The sequence below is a fragment of the Magnolia sinica genome, chromosome 2 (assembly GCF_029962835.1).
Source record: "Magnolia sinica isolate HGM2019 chromosome 2, MsV1, whole genome shotgun sequence".
Classification (NCBI taxonomy): Eukaryota; Viridiplantae; Streptophyta; class Magnoliopsida; order Magnoliales; family Magnoliaceae; genus Magnolia; species Magnolia sinica.
In genome coordinates this window covers 8,295,637-8,316,830 of record NC_080574.1, presented here as the reverse complement: position 1 = coordinate 8,316,830, position 21,194 = coordinate 8,295,637, and the positions used below count along the sequence as shown (strand labels likewise).

At 37.6% G+C, this 21,194-nt stretch overlaps 1 protein-coding gene across 5 annotated transcripts; it reads left to right on the top strand.

The window, feature by feature from the left end:
* The first annotated feature begins 952 nt into the window (after nt 1-952).
* On the top strand, nt 953-17,099 carry LOC131233744 (LRR receptor kinase SERK2-like). Of its 5 annotated transcripts, XM_058230538.1 has the most exons (14): nt 953-1,152; nt 1,237-1,789; nt 3,875-4,005; nt 4,296-4,439; nt 6,218-6,350; nt 6,509-6,580; nt 7,207-7,350; nt 7,462-7,533; nt 8,198-8,263; nt 8,473-8,543; nt 8,651-8,794; nt 9,570-9,911; nt 12,290-12,684; nt 16,520-17,099. In XM_058230538.1, exons 4-14 carry the CDS (start codon nt 4,352-4,354, stop codon nt 16,832-16,834), a joined length of 1,842 nt encoding a protein of 613 aa, XP_058086521.1. In that variant the 5' UTR covers nt 953-1,152; nt 1,237-1,789; nt 3,875-4,005; nt 4,296-4,351; the 3' UTR covers nt 16,835-17,099. The 5 variants fall into 5 exon arrangements, with proteins under 5 accessions (XP_058086521.1, XP_058086529.1, XP_058086513.1 ...); XM_058230546.1 differs by lacking the exon at nt 1,237-1,789 and having other exon boundaries at nt 3,878-4,005; XM_058230530.1 differs by lacking the exon at nt 1,237-1,789.
* The last annotated feature ends 4,095 nt before the right edge of the window (nt 17,100-21,194 follow it).

Genomic DNA, 21,194 nt, shown 5'->3' with positions numbered 1-21,194 from the left:
TTTTCCGGTCAGAATATTATAACAGTGTCTCGCCCTGATTAGAAATGAATCGATATCTCAGATATCGTAGCTGCCGGTGGAAAAGCTGGGCTGCCCACGCGTGCGGACTTAAAAAGGCAGAGAACGGATCACATACAGCAGCTGTATCCGAACTTTCAATACATCCATTTCTTTGCCTCTACCATTTCACATATATAAAATATCCGATCCACGAAAAAGTGGGCCATACTATAATAGTCAAAATCAGGCAGATCGACTCGTATCAAAGTTATCTGACAGCCAGTGGTATGTCTTAGTCTACTCGTCCTGTACGCAATAAGTTTATTGGCCTGATTTTCATACCAATTCATCATCATGGTGTGGCCCACCTTTTACACGGATAAGATTTACATAACCCCATTCACGTTGGCGGGAAGGAATTGGCTGTATGTGAAACTTCACGTACAGCTGCTGCATGTGATCATTTGTCCAGATAAAGGATCCCAGAAAACAAACACTCGTGTCCGGACGCTTGAAAATGAAAACAGCAAGTCCTTCCTACTAATAAGCCGGACTTAATATCGCGTGGCCACCACTGGAGCCCACGTGCTGAGATGGTTCGACGAGATGAACCGTCGACATTCTCTTCACTGAGTTAAACAAGCTATTATCCGGTAATCATACTTCAGCAATGATCCTAACCTTTGATTTGTAGAGTTCAACAGGAGCGATTGAGAATCTTCACTTTATCGCTAAAATTTCATTTACGGATAGTGATGTTTATAATCATCGGTTCAACGTAACTTTCCTACGGTGGCCCGTATATCATATGCACTCCACAGGATGAACGGTTCAAATAACGGGATGACTCAGCTAGTGGGCCCTAGTGGGAAGCGACGTATGCTTCACAATCAGTCGCGACGGAGGAAAGACCAACTGCCTAATAATTGCCTGTCTTTCTCTTTCTATCCTCTCTCTCTTCTGCTTAGTAGTCAGTGCGCTGCTGCTGTATACAGCAAGCCGGCCTTTCCGACGACTCCTTTATCCCTTCGATTTCACCTCTCAACCCTTCAATATAAAAATAAAATCTCAAAAGAAAGAGAAATCCCTTTCCAACCAGAAAAACAAGAGCTTCCAACTGCCATTTTTCCTCAGAATCAGATCTCTCCAAAGGTACGAAATTCTCCCCGCCCACCCCTTTTTTCTTTTCCGAGTATTTTCTTCGTTGTTCTTTTTTCGTTTTCATCCGCTTTCTAGGGTTTTAGGTGTGTAAGTGTTAAGGAAATCTCGCCTTTGTTTTCTTGAATCTGGACGATCACGATTGAACAGAATCCTATTGAACTCGGAAGCTTCCAACAGCCGCGGAAGTTTCCAGAAATTACTCGGAGTCTCTTGGATTTTCTTTTTAATTAATCTATGCATGGTTCTTATTTGTTGATTTTGGAATGAAAGCACACAAATGAATGGGAGGATTAACCTTCTCCTAAAGAATTACAAGATCTGAGGATTTGGATGGCTCTGGTTTTTCTTAAGTGGGGCTTATGTTTCAGTGATCCAGACCGTTGATCAAATGTTACCCGCCATGGATGGTCCATTTCCTGAATATCTCCTAGATTGGAAGATTCAAGCTACGATTTTTGGCCTCTTTTTTTAGAGCTCAATGTCAGCTGTTGCTGTATTTCTCTTCTTGGCCGTTGGCTTGCAGGTCACTTAAGTACCGTCTATCTGAGGGGCGGGCATGCCAGTGGTGGGGATTGCCTGACTGTGGGCCCCACTTGCTTAAACCGATACCCTTCAGTCTGCAGATTTTGTAATTCATCTCCTTCTTGCATTCTTTATTTATAATTTCTACTCATAGCCTAAAATTGAAGATTTGTAGTTTCGAATTTGAACTATATGTCAATGGCTTGGAATCATGTAGGCTAGTGAATTAAGAAAAAATTATCCCTGTTCTTCATGATATTTTTGTGATCTGCTGGGATAAAGAGTGGCGGGCTTACTGATTTCAGTCATGTTGGGAGGCAAGGGAGTTGCTGTGACTCTAAGGCATGTACTTGTACAGGTGGATGGAATCTGGACTGTCATCCCAACAGATCCGCCATTGATCAGACTCCAACCACAAATTGCCTTCGACAATCATAACTGTCTAAATGATTTATTTTTTCTCGGTGAATGTGAGCCATTGCTAGTTTTTCTGTCTGCATTGTCCATTTTTACACCATCCATTGAGCTATTAAGATTGTGTGATCAGTCCGATTTTTGTTTATCGCCCATTCACTTTCAGACCGGCTTCATGTGCAGTCGGATCTTCTCCATGTAGGTCACATGTTCAATGAATAATATGGAGGCACAATTGTTAGAGGCATTTAAAACATTACAAAAGAATATTGAAGAAAAGGGGGAACTATGCTTGTTTTGTCTTGTCTTTTGGTGGGAATCTTTAGGGGTCGCTTGGTACCATGGATTCGGGGGGATTTCAAATCCACTGATGCGTTTGGCACCATAAAGTAACTGGGGGTTTCAAATCCCCTCAAAGAGGGGTTTTGAAATCCAAGGTGGAAGCTTGGATTACATCTAAAATCCTTCCAAGAGTTGCACGTGTAACATATGTGTCCCTAGGCTACTAATCTATTGGGCACATGGCCCACTGATGATATCCCAAAACAATCAGATTATCAACTGCATCACTATAATTACTTTAATAGGATAATCTGCGCCGTCCAAACATTGCCCATGTAAATCAATGGTTAATAATCATTGGTTAGTAATTCGGATGTGATCTTATGCTTGTGGCCCATTCGAGACTTGGAATTTCATCATTTTCGGGCAAAGTATATATTTCAAGGGGCTTATTACAAGCATTGTGTCAAACATTACATACGTACACTAATTATAGATATTAAAGTTGATTTGGTAATTAAATTCAAACCCTTGTAAATATACTATGCATAGCTACTTTTGGATTACAGAGGATTTTGAATCCAGGGTGCCAAATACAACGGGAGGATTCCAAATCCAGGGAGTTCCGAATCCAGGGGGTTCAAAATTGACGCTCCCAAACAGGCTTAGTCCAACATCGTATAGGAAGAAGATTGTGAAGTGAGTTATAGACTCTTGTGAGTTATAAACCTTTGCTCACAATAGACTCTTGTGAAATGTGCTACATTATGCTTTGGCTTGTAAAATGCTCGGGGCCAGCCTTTAGCATCTGTTTGTGCATTTTCAGCAATCACTCATCCTCCTATGGAGGCAATGGATCACAGCTTGCATTTACATACCTATGTCAAATCAGTTAACCATCAATTCCTGGAATTTCTCTCGGGATGTTAGATCTCTCAAAACTCTCTTAGTCATTTACATTTGAATGTCTTTGTGGGAGTGTGTCTTCCTTTTATCAGTTCTTGTGTTTTTAATCTTCATAAGTGCATGTCTTTCCATCTCTTATTCCCAATGATGCCAGTAAGCTTGCTGTGAGTTGTAACCATTAATGTAAAACAGATGTCTAGGCCTTTTCTGTCTTGGATAGTTGGATTGGTGCCTGATGAAAGGCATCATGATTCAGGGTAGCCGGATGACCATAGGAGTTTAACGATTTGAGTCCTGACAGAAAAGGCCTCATCTAGTTTCTTTGTCACCTTTTTTTAAAAAGCAAATATATGAGAGAAAATCATGTTGAAAAAAATTAAATACCTCCATGTAAAATTTAATTTCAACAACTAGTTCCTGGTGCTGTTGTAATGTGCTTCTATGTTTTGAACTCGCGTTAGGATGCAAGTTTAGTTAAGTAATTTCAAGCCAATTGTATTGTAAACATCTTAAGAAAGTCATGAAAATTCCTTGAAAGGGCTGATTTTCACTTTTCAATATTTTTCTTCTTCTTGTACTTGCTCAACAGTAGGCAACATAAAGATACTCATCACAAAGCAATGAAGTGCCTGGAACAGATAAGAAAGAAAGCAATGTGTGCGGAAGTTGACATGTAGCGATCCAATCCAAGGCCCGATGTGTATTGGCTATAGGCTTCGAGTAAGTTTCACACATGCTTTTGCAAATCATTATCATGATTTTGTAATCAGCCACATCACATGGTTATACTCCTTTTATGTCTTTTTTGTTTTTTTTTCTAAAGCTATCTTACTTATGTAAGAAATTGATATTGATGACCACCCTGACTAAGAATTGGTGGGTGTAAATAGTGGCTTCCTCTTTGTAATGTTTAATAGTTAATGAAGTTTGACATTTGCTGAGAATAAGGTTTACTATTTTTCAAGCTTTAGATGATTCTAGTTATGTCTTTTTACCTCATATTTTTACAGGGTATAACATTCACTCAAGAGTCCATCGGAACTCGCACGCAAATTCGAATTAATCAATGAGAATAAGCACAACAAAGATGGAGTTGGTTTATGCATTTTTTATGTTGGCTTATCTTCGTTCTTTTGGCACATCAGATTTTCAAGGTATATTGATTATTTAATTTTGTTTGACAATTTTAATTAGAAACATAAAAGATGGCGACAGAGTGGAGTGACATGTTTTCCTTTCACATATTGGCTGCACCCTTTTGCATACTAATGATGTGTACATGTGTGATTGAGGGATGGATCTTCTTTTTCTCTGTGGTGCAAGTTGTTCCAAGCTATTTATTTTTACTTAATTGTTTCCTTGTAAAATCTGGTTAAGGAAATCATGACCTATTAAGCTTGGTTGCATGTTACAGTCCATTTTATCCATTGCAAGTATTTTGATGTTGTCTGCATTTCCCATTAGTAATTTAGGATAGTATTTGAGTGCATATTTAACTAAAAGATAGTGAGTTCGGGGAAGGGGTGGGGTTTCTACGAGGGAATGGGTTGAAGATTAGGTTTTGGGATGATATTTGGGTGGGGGAGCAAAAATTGGGGGAGGCTATCAAGTGGGGTGGTTTTAGTAGTTGCAAGTTGTTTCTCCTTTCAAGGTGAGGAAGTAATTTGGGTCTCGCCATGTCGAAGAAATCTAGATGACGAAGAGTTTGAGGAATTGGTCAATTTGCTAAACCTTTTATCCAAAGTGAAGCTGGTGTTATTGGATCTGGACTCGTTGATATGGCGATATAAGAAGTCCAGAAAATTGTCCGTAAAATCTTTTTTCAAGGTGCTTGCTGGAGGAGGATCCAATGAGGAGGTTAGTCCATCTGCTTTTATGTGGCGGTATGGGGCACCCCCCATGGTGGTTGCCTTAGCATGGCTGGTGGGTTGTAATAAGGTGCTCATGGTGGATAATCTTTGTAAAAGAAAGATGATATTTCCAAATGTTTGTCTCATGTGCTTGCATGATGAGGAATTGGTGGATCACTTATTCATTCATTGTGCTTTTGCGTGGCAACTGTGGGAAAACTTCTTAAACATCTTTGGAGTATTGTGGGTGTGGCAAAAAAACTATTGGGCAAATCTATATGATGTGGCATGACGGTGTTTCAAGCAGATTGGGATTAATTGTCTGGTGACTGTGTCTTCTCGCGGGGATTTGGTTCCTATGGTTAGAAAGAAATGATTGGTGCTTCAGGAATCGGGAGGGGCAAGTGGCAGAGCTATTTCAAAGGGCTAAATTGCATGCAATTTATTGGGCAAAGGCATCTAAGGCTATTAAGCATCTCCCCGATTGTTGGTTTGGGCTGTAATCGTTTTTCTTTTCTTGTATAGTGCTCTTTTGTATATTCTGGCTGTAGCTTTCTTTTCAAATAAAATCATCCTCCAATGTTCAAAAAGAAAAAGAAAAAGATAGTGAGTTTGTCAAGGTGGGGTTTGCTAGCCCCATGTGCATGCCTCTCCACAAATAACTTTTCATTGGGCAGACATGCCGGCATGGCAAGTGAATGGGATATCTGAACAGTGCAAAAGGTGGCACCCATAGTCAAGATGTCCATACACAAAATTCAAGCTTGTCCACTCATTGTATGGACTGCCCATACTTTTAAGGACAGACAGTTTAAAAGAACTTGCTGGCGGTCATGTTCAATGTACATGTGTGGACTGCCTGATGAGTAGACTGGCCTGATTTGTCATTTAGTGATTCTCCTGGTGGGGGCCTTAGCTCAGATGTTCCACACTCTGTGTAAAGTGCCTTTGGGACCAGCAAACCTCTGCCAGAGTTGTTCTCAGAAATCTTATATCTTCGTGGTGGAAGTATGGAAGTGTTCTGTCATGGTTTTGTTGATTTTTTTTGTTTGACAGTGGTTGAGTTTTCTCATTGGTTTCAGGAGATGCGCTATTTGCCTTGAGGACATCATTAAGTGCCCGTCAGGATCAGCTCACAGATTGGAACCAAAACCAAGTTAATCCATGCACTTGGACCTCTGTTACTTGTGATCCCAAGAATAATGTCATTTCTGTGTAAGTTTTCTTTGCTGTGGTGACTCTTTTATTCTGATATGTCTAACAATCCATTGCAATTATGAAATTTCAATATCTTTCAAGAAGTATTTTGCAAATGTTTTAGGTAAATGACTCTAACGCTATGCTTATATGCTGTATTTTATGCATGTTTGCAGAACATTGTCTTCCATGGGCTTCTCTGGAACTTTGTCACCCAGCATTGGATCTCTGAAGACTCTTTCTACCCTGTACGTTTGGTTGAATGGTTAGAGCTTTAATTTGAAGCTCTGCATTATATAAATGCTTGCATGAAGCAACTTCTATTGACTCTTTGTTCTCAGTGTGTTGTGATAAATATCAGCCAAATATCAGAAATATGAGGACATTATTATGGTATTTTTTATATCAGAAAAATGTTGCAATAGTTCCATTTTATCATTAGATTTTTAAATATTATGATATTATCATGAGTTTCTATAGTTCCATTTTATCATTAGATTTGTAAATATCATGATATTATCATGATCTTTTACGTGATTTATCTGTGAATAATAAATTTTTTTTTTTTTTCAAGTTTTCTATTCCTTTTTAAATTCTCACTTTTTTCCTAGTTCTTGTTTTAATAATTTTATTTTCTGTAAGATTTTCCTAAATTTATCACAAGAAATTGCCTAAATTTAAAGATCTCCTGAGAATTCCCATGCCTAAAACGAGACTTTGTCCAGAGTTGAATATAGTGCAGATACAACTTATCTTGCAGTGAACATATTCACTCTTGGCAGATATTTAATTCTCTTGGCAATTGGTGTGCAGTTTTTGTGATATAAATTCCATTCTTGTCAATAAACATTAATTGGATGCACTCATCCTGCAGTGGATTGCAAGGTAACAATATAACCGGGGAGATTCCAAAAGAGTTCGGAAGCCTATCGAGTTTGACAAGCTTGGATTTGGAGCATAACCGGTTAACTGGAGAGATACCAGCTTCCCTTGGCAATCTGACCAAGCTTCAGTTCTTGTAAGTCATACTGTTTATAATGGTTAGTTACTTGAACATTATAACTTCTCAATTAAAGCAGTTATATGATTTTCTAACCTAAAATTGCTATTGCTGTGATCAAATGAGCAGGATTTTGAGTCAAAATAATCTCAGTGGAAATATTCCTGCCACAATTTCGAATCTTCCAAGCTTGATAAATCTGTATGTGGTTCATTACTTTTTGCAGCAGTAAATGGTGTGTGTGGGTGCATGGGTAGGCGGGTATGTGTAGGCTGCAACTTTGGTTCATGTCAACCTTAACCTGATTGACCTGACCTTAGTTTGGGTCCAGTTTGTCATGGTCCTCAGGCCGTGTTCAGGTTGGAAAATGCCGATCTGATTTAAAATCGGGTTGGGTTTGGGTTGAGCAAATTTGGGTCGGTTTAGGTCAGGCTGGGAATAATCACTTGCATTTGTTTCAGGTTTGGGTCAGGTTGGGTTCGGTTGGGTCAAGTATAGTGGAATTTGGGTTGGGCACCTTGGGTTGGAATTCTGGTCGGATTGGGTTCTCGGTTGCATCCTCTCGAGTTCATTTCAGGTTTGGGTTGACGCTCTACCTGACCCAACCAGCCCAAGTTGCACCTGCAGGTGTGTACGTGCATGCATGTGCATGAATATAAGGTGTACCTCCTCATCTGCGGAATGCAGGGTGTCTTTAGTGATGAACATTTAGAGAATGTGTTTTACTGTTATGCTCAATTTTCTACCAATCTGAGGAGCATCTGGGAGGGGAATAGAAATATCAAGTTTAGTCATCTATCTTAAGTATGGATTATTTTTATTTGCTCAAGTGTTTGACAGCATGTCATTTGAACTTTTTTGGCAGTCAGCTTGCTTCCAATAATCTCAGTGGCCGGGTACCTGATCGACTGTTTCAGCTTCCTAAATACAAGTATGAGTGACTTTCTTGTGCTATAAAACACAATACTGCCACTGGTGATAAGCATGATGGGCATCACTCACTGTTTTTTGGGTTCTGGTTTCCTCTGAAAAAATAAGTGAGAGGAAAGAGGAAGTAAATATGTTTTTTTGGAAAGTTGAGAAAGTAAACATTTCTGGTTTCATGGTTCAATTGATCTAATTTGGGATCACTTAATGAAGTTTTACAGGAAACAATTTGAACTGTGGCGTAAATTTTCCAAACCTATGTGCCTCCAAGACTTCTGATGGAGGTAATCTTTAATCATACATTTATTCAAACTAGCGACATCATTTTGGGAACTTTCAATATTTCCCTTTTTGGCAGGCATAATGCTTCACATTCTTCTGTTCTTAACAGGTGGTTCCCGTAAACCAAAGATTGCCATTGTATTTGGAACTATTGGAGGTGTGATGGGAGTCCTCCTTTGCAGTGCTGTACTGTTTCTTCTGTGGAAGGGCAGGCATAAAGGTTATCGGCGTGAAGTTTTCGTGGATGTTGCAGGTTTGTGTTTCTTGTTAGTCAGCTAATCAAAAGCTAAGTTCTAAGTATATTGCAATATAGATATAACTTAATTTTTTGAAAAGTTGTATCGGTACACATTGTCTGGCATGATGGCTGCAGCATACTTTCAAACCCTTTCATTTATTTCCTTTGAAGCTATTGTGGCACTCCATTTGCTATTGAAGCTTCAAAAGAAGGGGAACGTATGACAAATTCATTGCTTTTATTGTTCTTGTAGAGATTCCAATCAATTTATGCACCCATTTTGGAGCTCTTATCTGTTAAATTAAAAAAACTTCTGCATATTGAACTGGATGAACTCAATATGATTGGTTTGCAATGTGGATTATTCTTATCTGACTTTATAATGCTCGAGCAAGTAAGAATTAACTTAATAGATATCATCAGCATGATACCACATTCCTCCATGAGTGATTTCAGATATACCGATTTGACAATTGTGTAAATGCAGAGTTATACAAGGTGATATGGTTCTGACTTTTATCATAAAAAACTTATACATTTACATTTCTATATAAGAAGAAGAAATTGCATCAACATAATTTGGAATTTCAGGAAGGGAATCAACATCTTAATCTGCCTTGATTATTTTTTTTTTTTCTTTTTTTTATGCATACTTCCATTTATAACGACATATTTCTAGGGCTACTTTATAGAAAAAAAATTTCATGAATTATATTTGAAAATCAGTATTCTATTATTTAATGATGTTATGGAAGTTGCTGAACAAGTTATGTTTTTGTTGGATGCTCAGGTGAAGATGACCGCAGAATTGCATTTGGGCAATTGAAAAGATTTGCATGGCGGGAATTGCAACTGGCAACAGATAGCTTTAGTGAGAAAAACATTCTTGGACAGGGGGGCTTTGGAAAGGTATATAAAGGAGTGCTTGCAGATAATACAAAAATAGCTGTGAAACGACTGACTGATTATGAAAGTCCTGGAGGAGAGGCAGCTTTCCTACGTGAAGTTGAGATGATAAGTGTTGCGGTTCACAAAAATCTTTTGAGGTTGATCGGGTTCTGCACAACACCGTCGGAACGGCTTCTGGTTTACCCTTTTATGCAAAACCTAAGTGTTGCCTATCGTTTACGAGGTACCGACCATGTCAATAACTTGTAGCATGCCATGAGCATGTGTTGTTGTTCACAGTAGTACTATTGGCTGCAATGTTCCTTGACTTTGCTACCCATTCTTATGGTTTTATAGCACTCTACTCTACCGACATGTTCAACTTTAAGCATCATATAGCCAAGCATGTCTGCAAATGTGTCTAGTGGGAGATTTTAGCATTTTATGTTGTCCTTTTCCTGCATTTACTCTTATTAGGGGCATTTTGGTCTTGTACATTTTTGTTTCATATGGCACAAGTATGGAACGGGTATAGTTGTTATATGTTCCATTTTCCATCTACGAGGCTATAGCTGCTGTTGCAGACTTCTTCCATAACTTAGTGGAGATTATAGCTCCTGCTGTTGCAGCCTTCTTCTATTCTGGAGCATAACTTAGTGGAGGTTTCAAGTACCCGAGGTCTTGCAAAACATTAGACTTGAGGGCCCAATTGGAGTGTGGCTTCTCTCCAAGAATATAAAGAGGCAGTGGAAAGGCAGTCTCTTAAAGATACTAATGTTTGAAGGGGAAACTTCGATAGGATACGGATTTATTAAAGGGATATTGAGTTCTCTTTGTTATTCCTTCATGTGCTTTTGATGCTAAATCTGGATTACTTGTTCTAGTTTGCTACCATTTGGAGCGAACCTTTGGGGGGTTTATGACTGAAACTTACAAGTTTAGTCTCTCTTTGCTCGAGGCATCAAAGATATTCTTTGTTTGCGGTCAATCTAGCTCTCCATGATTATCCAGTCCATAATCATGAACCTTAATTCCTTAACCCTCTATCCAAAAGTTTCAAGTTCAGTCTCTCTTTGCTCGAGGCATCAAAGATATTCTTTGTTTGCGGTCAATGTAGCTCTCCATGATTATCCAGTCCATTATCATGAACCTTAATTCCTTAACCCTCTATCCAATTTGATGCCAAACAACATATTTTCTTTCCTGATATCAAGTAAGCATCTGTATCCATTGATCTGGAAAAAAGAGAGGGAAAAGAAAGAAAGGAGAAGAAAAAAAAAAGACACAAGTATCCGTATCATGGTTCAATACCCCGTGTCACTCTTGACTTGGGTGAGTCAGGCTGATTCAGCCCCGATTTGGGCATCTCCCAACTTAGGGCTGAACGAGTTGGTCTAAGTTGCCGAGTCTTTTAACCATGATCTGTATCCTTGTTCAGATCACTATACTTTAGTGAAGTGAGCATTCTTCTAATGCATCACAGTTTCCCCCCTTATTTATGTGCCAAATTTATGACAACCAAATGACATCAACTACTTGGGAAATGTCTAAACCAGCTTTTTAAGTATTGGCCGATATATCCCACGATATATCTTGTATCCCACCAATGTGATACTAAACGCACAAGTAGTCAGATATATCCAACATGTTCGATCTGGTGAAAATTTTCAATCCCTCCCCCCCCCACAAAATATATCATGTTAAATCAATGTCAAATTGTTACAACATGAAAAATCATGGATTGAGAGCTTTGATTTTGAGATTTGGAGTAGATGGGCTGAGTTTCAGAAAACTGGAAAAAATTAAAAATTCTCAATTTCTCGCAAATCAGTTGCAATCTATGTCCAAACATAAAATCAAACATGTATGTAACTTGATCTACTGATTCTTCTTTTGCTTTTGAATGTATTGCTTGTGTTTCCACAATCTTCTCTTATATTTAAAAATTTTATGAATAGACTTTGAATATACTTGCATCTATTCGGTTAGACAATGTATAAATAAGGACCCCATACAAAGAAAACCTATTATGTGCAGTTGTTTTTTGTAATGTTTTGATTTATAAGTGTGTATTGATGTCTTTTTTAACAATCACTGAAGTTTTATTGAAAAATTCGACCAATTTCCAAATGTTTCCCCATGTTTCCAACAACAGCGATACATTATGCGATACAACTAATATATCACATGCGATAACCGATACCGATATTTCGAACACTAGTCTAAACTTCTTTTTATGTGGTTATTTTATTTATTCCACCTTGATTGTGCCAAAAGAGAGTTGGGTAACAAGGACAGTCCATTTCTAAAAGGATTGCATTGTTCCACCCACGTGTCCAAGCTGGAAATGCTAATGTACCTCTTAGGAAAACCTTAAATTCATCCATTACCATTGTATGTCATGATTCAACCTTGATAGGGCGTTTTAAGAGTGGAATTGAAGAACTAGATTCATATAGCTGACCCCAATTAATTGGGATAAGGCTTAGATGATGATGATGATGCAGCCTTGACTGCCAAGATTCTAAGAACCATGTGTCTGTTTCCAAATACTGATAATCACAATGTTTCAATACCCTCTTTATGCTGACAGTGTACGCTTTGTTTTGAAAACAATTGCAGAGGTTAAACCTGGAGAGCCAGTATTAGAGTGGCCCACGAGAAAGCGAGTGGCTTTAGGCACAGCTCGTGGTCTAGAGTATCTTCACGAACATTGCAATCCCAAAATCATTCATCGTGATGTTAAAGCTGCCAATGTTTTACTGGACGAAGATTTTGAAGCAGTTGTAGGGGACTTCGGCCTAGCAAAATTGGTAGATGTAAGAAAGACTAATGTGACAACTCAAGTTCGTGGGACTATGGGCCATATAGCACCCGAATATCTATCAACTGGGAAGTCATCAGAGAGGACTGATGTTTTTGGATATGGGATCATGCTTCTAGAACTTGTGACTGGACAACGTGCAATAGATTTCTCGCGATTGGAGGAAGAAGATGACGTATTATTGCTTGACCATGTAAGTTGCTTAAACCTCTACAAATGGCTTCATCTTTTTAAGAACAGTATTTCATGATTACTTTTGTAAATATCATGGAATTTTGACTGATCATTGGCAGGCCTTGAGCTTCAAGATCTGAATATTTGTTTATTTCTGAGAACATATGACACCAGTTTCAGGATATTGGTCACTGTACTACAGATTATTCCTTTATGCATTATTATTGCAATGAAAGATCTTAAGTGTTGGTATGTCTTGATTGATAATTGATATGTGATATATTAGATATGATGATCACTGAAGTATTTGATAAAAGGAGCATGAATCCTGTAAATGTTCCCCTGCTGTATGTTGTATATGTCAATTGGTGTTTTCACCAAATCTTCAGAATATACTACGTTGTAATTTTGCACTTGTGAATATAATCTAGAAGCAAAATGATGCTTTGTTTGTGCTCTGTCTTTATAGGTTCACTCTCCTTTTTTTCATCAAATTCATTGATGAATTAGAACGACCAATTTGAAAAATTTACAATCACTTATCAATCTCAGTTATTATATGGAGACATAATTAACATGGGAAATCGCTGGACTTCTTTTATTGATGCTAAGTTAAAAAAGAAAAGAAAAGAAAAAAAAAACAAAAAAGAGATGAACATGCAATCAAACTGAAAAAAAAAAATAAAAAAAATCTAAAGTGGTGGCATAGAAATTACTCCATTGACATTATAAATGTTACAATACTCTAAAATGCTAAACCACAACTTTCCTTGCAATGATGCATTAGGGTGTTCAAGCACATATTTTCAGAATGGTCTTGCATTCAGTTCCACTGGTAAAGGGGTAATGTGCATTTAAATAGGTGGGGAGTATTATTTGGAAAGATAAAGATCTGTATTAAGCTACTGTAGTTGTCAAGGTATTCCATAATGAGTAATGGTAACAGTGGCTGTAATGGTCATCACCGTTACCTTTACTATATGGGCCATAATGGCTGTTAAAGCCCCCTGTAATGGCCGTTACAGTCTGATAGGGATCCTAAACAGTCCTTCAAGACTTATCAGAGGAGGCCGCGTGGTGGACCAGCAGTTCTCATATGGCATGATGATGGTGACGGGCTGACTTGCAGTCTTAATTAGTAATTAGTAGTTTTTATTTATATGGACAGCCCATGTGTTTTAGTCTTTTAGTTAAGGTTATTTTAGTCTTTTATGCAGTAGGGGTATTTTAGTCTTTTTATGTTTGCGATGGAAGCCCTAGGGAGGGATATAAATAATCTTTTTACGGCAGTTTTTTTTTTTTTTTCAATAGAGATTGTTGACGAGTTATGGCTGTCCATCTGAATGCATGCGTGATGCAATCTCTTCATAGGAGTGATTCTTAGAAACCCGAGAGTGATTCTAGGTTATTTACATGCATTCCTGACGACCTTTTATCCGTTCTTATGCAATTTCTTGTTGAACCCAGTTCAGAACTATCAGCCAAGGTTTCCTTATCATTCCTGTAGCGAATCCTGCATCAGTCTCTGTGTGTGTGTGTGTGTGTGTGTGTGTAGCGAATCCTGCATCAGTCTCTCTCTCTGTGTAGCGAATCCTGCATCAGTCTCTCTCTCTCTCTCTCTCTCTCTCTCTCTCTCTTATTATATATTTATTTATTTTATTTTTTATTATTTATTGAAAAAAAATCCGAAAAAACTGTATCTGCCTTGTAACAGACTGTTACAGGGTCGTTACGGCCTTTACGGGGGGCGTAATGGGTTGTAACGGCAGTTACGGGTAATTTTTTCCATAATGGCCGTCACGGCCTTGTAACATGTAACGGTTGCCATTGTTACCTTTACGTAACGGCCTTAACGGCACACCATTGTAGTTGTGGATTGGTTTCTTGTTAGTTAAAATGGCATTCGATCATGTGCATATCAGCGTTTAAAATAGCGTGTAGCGTAGCCTTCGTCCCTTTGAAGCATGAGGCATAAGCTACATAGCGTGTAGCGTACGCTACTTCTAGAGTTTTAATCAAGGTTGTGCTTGGTTGCACCGATTTCATGATATTCTGCACCAAATTAGATGATTAATAATAAAATTTAACAAAATTTCGTGATATTTGGTGCAACCAAACGCAACTTAATAGCAAGGGGAATGAAAGTATAGAAGTGAAGAAGAACAAAATTGATTTAAAACTGTTTCTTATATTATTTTACCAAAAGTATTGAAAAGACTAATGAATTTTCATTGAAATAGAAAAATGTAAACATTATTGATTTCAATGTTATAGTGAAAAATAACTTGCAATGTGAGCTATGTTGCGTGACTGAAATGGGAGAGTCAGAGTCAAAAAGAGGATTCCTCACTTCTCTCTCATTCAAAACTGTGCGATTTTTGGGAATGGAAGATTATGTGCTTACCTTTCCTTCCGATTCCACCTTGTGGATACTTTGCTATTTCACCCTGCTGCAGTGTAGTCTATGTAGTGGGTAGTGTATGCAAATTAATCATGTCGCGTAGGCTACACGCAACTTAAGCTATTTTCATGAACTAGGTAGTGTTTAGGGTAAGCTGCACTGTGCAGTAAGCTACACTATGTAGCATAAGCTACACAGTACATAGCGCAGCTATTTAAAACACTGGTGCATGTCAAATGCATTCTCGAAAAAGAAAAAAGAAGCTTGAAATTTACCTAATTGAAACAATAGCCCTTAGATTGTAAAAAAATATAATAAAATAAGTAAAAAAAAAAAAAAAAACTTTTCTTTGGCAATGGCAATACTGAGGAAAAATTATATTGGTAACGTGATTTGGCTTGAAGAATTGAACTTTAACATCGTTCCTTATTTGTTATCATCATCTTAGCCTTATCCTAATTAATTAGGGTCGGCTACATGAATCCTGTTATGCCATTGCACTCTGTCAAGAGCCAGACCTCCAGTTAAGACCATAGGTCATCAAGTCTTTTCTTGATCGGGTGGTAGATTCTCAGGAGTTTCAACTCTCGGTCAAGGGTTCGAGTACCCATAGGTGGTGAAATTCCACCAGCGTGAGTGTGTGGGGGTGTGTGTGCGTGTGTTAAAGTTAAAAAGAAAAAAAGAAAAAGAAAAGTCTTTTCTTACTACCTTCATCGACGTCCTTTTGGGATTTCCCCTTGCTGTTTTAGAGCCTTCAACTTGTACCAACTCACTCCTAGTGGGCACGGTTCTTGGTCTCCGCTTCACATGACCAAATCATCTAAGTCTAATTTCCCGCACATTATTTCCTATTGGTGCAGCTACTAAATCTGCTCAAATGCATTCATTTCTAACCATGTGCATTAGAGGGGCATTTGTGGTCACTCAGATTCATCATTTCTGTGTGCTTTTAGTTGACGGATTTCTTAATCCAGCATGAGCTGGAGTATGGAAGATTCTCCAATGAGTATTAGAGCATGGATCACTTCCAACAGCCAGTTGTCAGCGACCTTATTTCTGAAGAAATACATTTAATATTCTAGATTGCAAATTGTGCATACATACATAGCAAATAATTTGTTTTTCTGGTAAATTCAAATTGAAATCTAATAGGATTTAGTCTTGGCCATTTGTGGGTTTCCTGCCTGGTTACTGCTGTGTTTTGGGATTCTTTTTCCATGCAAAGGAGCCTGGCGATTTCTTTGAAACTGACTATCAGTAAAATTATCCTCAGCTGCTCCAATTTCGACAGACAACTGCAGTAGATAAGACGTGCATGAATTTACTGCAGACACATGAGTTGTTTCAGTTGGTTTCTGAAACTATTTTTACTGTATTTGGTTTTAAATCCATGTATTTGTCTCTATATCGAATCGTTTGTTGATTTTTAACACGTCTGTTTTCGCTAATGAAGGTGAAGAAGCTAGAAAGAGAGAAGCGACTGGATGCAATTGTCGATCACAACCTACACAGGAATTACGACTGTCTTGAAGTGGAGATGATGATCAAAGTCGCATTGCTTTGCACGCAGGCAACACCTGAGGACCGACCAACGATGTCGGAGGTAGTTCGGATGCTGGAAGGGGAGGGGCTTGCTGAGAGGTGGGAGGAATGGCAGCAGGTCGAAGTGACCCGCAGGCAGGAATTCGAGAGGCTACAGAGGAGATTCGATTGGGGCGAAGATTCTGTGTATAACCAGGAGGCAATCGAATTGTCCGGCGGAAGATAGTGAGGGCTATAAAACAGCATCCACGCTTCCCATTCTGATTTAATTTTTGGAGAAAGAGAAGTGTGTGTGATTTGTGGGTAAGATCGTTTTTTTTTTTTTTTGAAATGCTGGCTTTGGTGCTTCTCTTGCTGGAAGGACTTTTGTACCTTGGGCTGAAAGCAGCCTTGCTGCTGCTGCTCATTAGTCTTTCATATCATGTTATGCTATCAATGTTTGTATGGTTCCGTATATGCCTGTTGAAATAAGGTAGCTTTTACTTCTCTGATGCATTGCTATCTGATCATTTCATGAATTTCTGAGTTCTTGAATCCTATATTGAGTAGGTCCATGCGGGTATTGGATTTCGGACTCTAGGTTGCGTTAAAATCACCTAGTATTGGATTTGTCTGTGATGGAAGTGGGGATCGTGGTTAGGTGATCCAGACTATTGATATGATGGGCATCATGATGGATTCAAATTCTTCCATCGGTTGTCTAGGAATAATGGTTGAGAAAAAAAATACAGCAATGGTCCAAGGAGGAAAAAAGTTGGGATGGCTGGGATTATGGCAATTCCCATCCACGTAGGTGTCCCATCAGGTCAATGGTCTGGATGGTTGGATCATGGTCCGCATGCTTAACAGATTGCAGTGTCTTGGACAATGCCAATGTTCTGATACCTGGGGTGCCTAAGAAATCATGATTTTTCCGTTTACATCGACATAAAAGGTTAGAGATTGTCCCATTTGGGAGATACTTAAAGAGGCAGGGGCCATCCAAGATGGTGCCTGTCTAATCAATGGTCACTTGTCCATGAAACAGACTTAATTGTTTTGTGAGATTCAGAAAATATATGAATAAAATAGGCAAGTAAAATGTAAAAAATAAAATAAAATCCTGCCCCCCGTTTGTGTCCAAAAGAGAATTTGTGACGGAAAGAATATCTTTTTGGGTTGAGCTGCTAGTTTACTTTCCACGAGCAGATGGTGTAGTGCAGCAGGTTTAGGGCGCTGTCTCTCTTGTATGGCAGCCCATCGCATTCACAAGCACCATACATCCAAATATCACGAGTATTGCCGCATCTAGGGGTGTTGCAAGGGAAACTGTCCCAAGCTGAAATATCATGAATACCGCCTTGTTCAGGACTGTCATAAGAAAAACTATAACTGAAATCTTTTTTATCTGCATTAACTTGGAACCACGTGACCTCACTTCCCTGGCCTTTAAAAATAAAATAAAATAATTTATTTATTTAAAGACTTGATGAATTGGACCAACTCGTTCTCTAAGTTGAGTCAAGATACAAGCCCAATCATGCTAAGTCACCCTCTATTCTTAACCTTAACTTGCTGTGCTGAACTAGGTTGGATTTGAGGAAGTCTGAGTTGACTTGGATGAGTCACATTCAACTTGGAGTCGTCGATGCTTTCTTATATACAAAAAAAAAAAAAAATTAAAATAAAATTAAAATTAAAAAAAATCAACAGCTCATCCCATAGATAATCTTTCCCAAACAATTAGTGTTAAGAGAGTCTTGAACCTTGAGATTTGAAAGTGAAATTAGGAGTTACATGGGACATGAGTTTATCTAAGCCATTGGCATGGACTAAAACAGCCTACATGGAATGTAATTTTAGTAACAATAACTAAAACAAGAAATTAGTTAACATTGCTGATCAATTTGTATATCCTAAATCCATTATTCAAATAAACGGGGAGATTAAGAAAGATAAAAAATGAATATTTTTTATATCCTAAATCCATTATTCATATAAACGGGGAGATTAAGAAAGATGTCTCACAAAATTAGAGCAGAGTAGATGAAGTAGATATGCACCTTTGTAGTTTATGTGATCAGTTGCATACCAATGAAATTGAAGAGGAAGTTTTATAGGATAGTTGTAAGACCATACATGCTTTTATTGGACAAATTGATGACATTTAAGTAACAACGTATTCATAAAATGCGTATAGCTAAAATGAAGATACTAGATGGATGAGTAATAAGGCAAGGAAGGATAGATTTAGGTAATAAGATAAGGGAAAGTAGAGTTTGAGACTTATACAATAAAGACCAACAACTGCACTGGTTGGAATGATTGAGTTGGTTCAACTAGAAGGCTCTAAAAGAGCAAAAAGAGGTAATAAGAAAAGAGTAGGATATTTATGTGAGGAGATGATGGAAGTGAAATGTTGGGATAGGATTTGTGTACCCCATCATCATTTACTTGGGATAAGGATCAGTAGAAGATTTACATCATTACCGAATTCTATATGCTTGTCAACCTATGGCTCGGATTTAACCTGATTCCCATAATGAGTGGTGACAATATTAGCCAGGAGTATTCTTGTCATTTTATTCTTATATTATTATTGCTATTATTTTATGCAAGTCTACAATTACAAACTTACATTACTTTTCATGTGGGTGGGACTTTCCAATTAGATAAACGAAAAATAAGGTTGGTATTGATACTCAAACATTGTATATTTCTCTTCTCAATTACATTAGCTTTTGTTGCAATTAACTGTTGATTGAATTTAATTATATATGTTTTTTGCATGCGAGAAGATTTTGGACCTAAAGATGAATATGTGCTTAAAATAATGAATTTAAAATTTAAAGAGATATCTAGCTTGAAGATGGTGAAGAGTTAAAATTTTAGAAGCTATTAACAAAGATTTCACATGGCAAAGATTCAAGAAACCCAAGTACAAAAAATAAAGAAAATGTTGGAAAAATCACACAAGTCTTAACAAAAATAACAAATTGTTCAGTCCCACCTGAGGTTGGTTTGGTCCGACCGAATGTACACAAAACAATCTAACAAGAAATAATGATTTTCAGAGTTAATTTGACTCTACATTAGGTTCGATGAAAGCTATCTTCGGTGCCACCAAATAAGAGTTTAGTGCGACCAAAGGGAAACAAAGACTTCAGATAAATATTGAAGATATTTGGATACAACCGAGAGAGTAATTCAGTGTGACCAAAATGATGTTTGGTGCGACTGAAGGCTATAGTCGGTGTGGTCAAAGCGTAATAAAGTGCATTTTTTCTATTTAAATGAGTGTTTTAGGCTTTTCAAAGCTCGAATTATGTTTTGTGTGAAAGACTTAGGGGTGATAGAGCTTCTATGGAGTCATCCCTTTTCTTCTATTCTTTAATTCTAATTTGTCCTTCTAGTTTTTCTTCTAAGATGTTAGCCATGTTAGGCTAATCTCTTAATTAAGGCTAATGGATGAAGCTTGTATTTCAATTACAATATTTAGTTTATTTGATTCAATAACAATGTATTGAATGATAATAATAGATTGAAATAGATTTGTATTTTACTTTAAAGCTTTTGTGTTGTTTCATCTTTGATCCGTTATATACCCTGAATACATTGAATGCTTGAAAGTATAACTACAATGATTAATTAGAGAAGAATTCAATTTGTATAATTGATTAATTTAGTGTTGCCTCCGAGTAGATTGGATACTTTTGATTCCCTGCGATTAAGATTCGATTGCTTCATGAGATAATCGTTCAATCGAAATAATATCTAATTAGTGTTCATAATCGGTTTAACAGAATTATCTTTCAATTAGATATGATAGAACTTCGATTCTAATTGAGTTATATATTGAATTAATAAATGAGATATTATAATTGTTATAAGTGAATTTTTAGATTCTTAGTATTTATTTTTATTATTTTAAATTTATTTTCTTAATTGCTAGATTAAAAACTCAGACAAATCGTTTGATTTATATTAGTTCTAAACCGTGTTCCCCATTCCATATATATTTGACCTTAGTTTCACCAAGTTATTATTACATCACAGCCCTGCACTTGGGGTTGTCAACCCTTGAGTTCAATCAATTGAGAGGTTAGATGCTATGATTAGAAAATGAACCACACATTCATTTGGGTGTTTCTAAGTAGGCGCCGCTCATTTTCTCCTTTGTGTAGTCCACCTGAGATGTAGGTCCGGTTGGATTTTAGTATCTAGGCGTAAAGGAGGTGCATAAAATGGATGGACTTGATGGCACTAATACATCATGGTGAGCTCATAGGTCAAACAAATGCAACGTAAGCTCCATTTGTTGGAACTAGTTCATCTTTCTTAGTTGATAATAAGAACTTGGTAGGAGAAATTAGATAATCATCATGGCCTGATCTAAGGTGAAGTTTGGATTATGCCCGATTATTAGTGGGTCCACAATCTAATGTCCCATCATGGTACTATCTTTATGACAATTAATTCATATTTGGACACCAGATGAACTATTTGAGCTTTTGGCTTCTGCCTGGATTGCTGGAAAAAAATGTAAATACCTAATATTAAAATGTCACATCAAAGGGAATGAAAATGTGGAAAATAAGCCAGAAAAT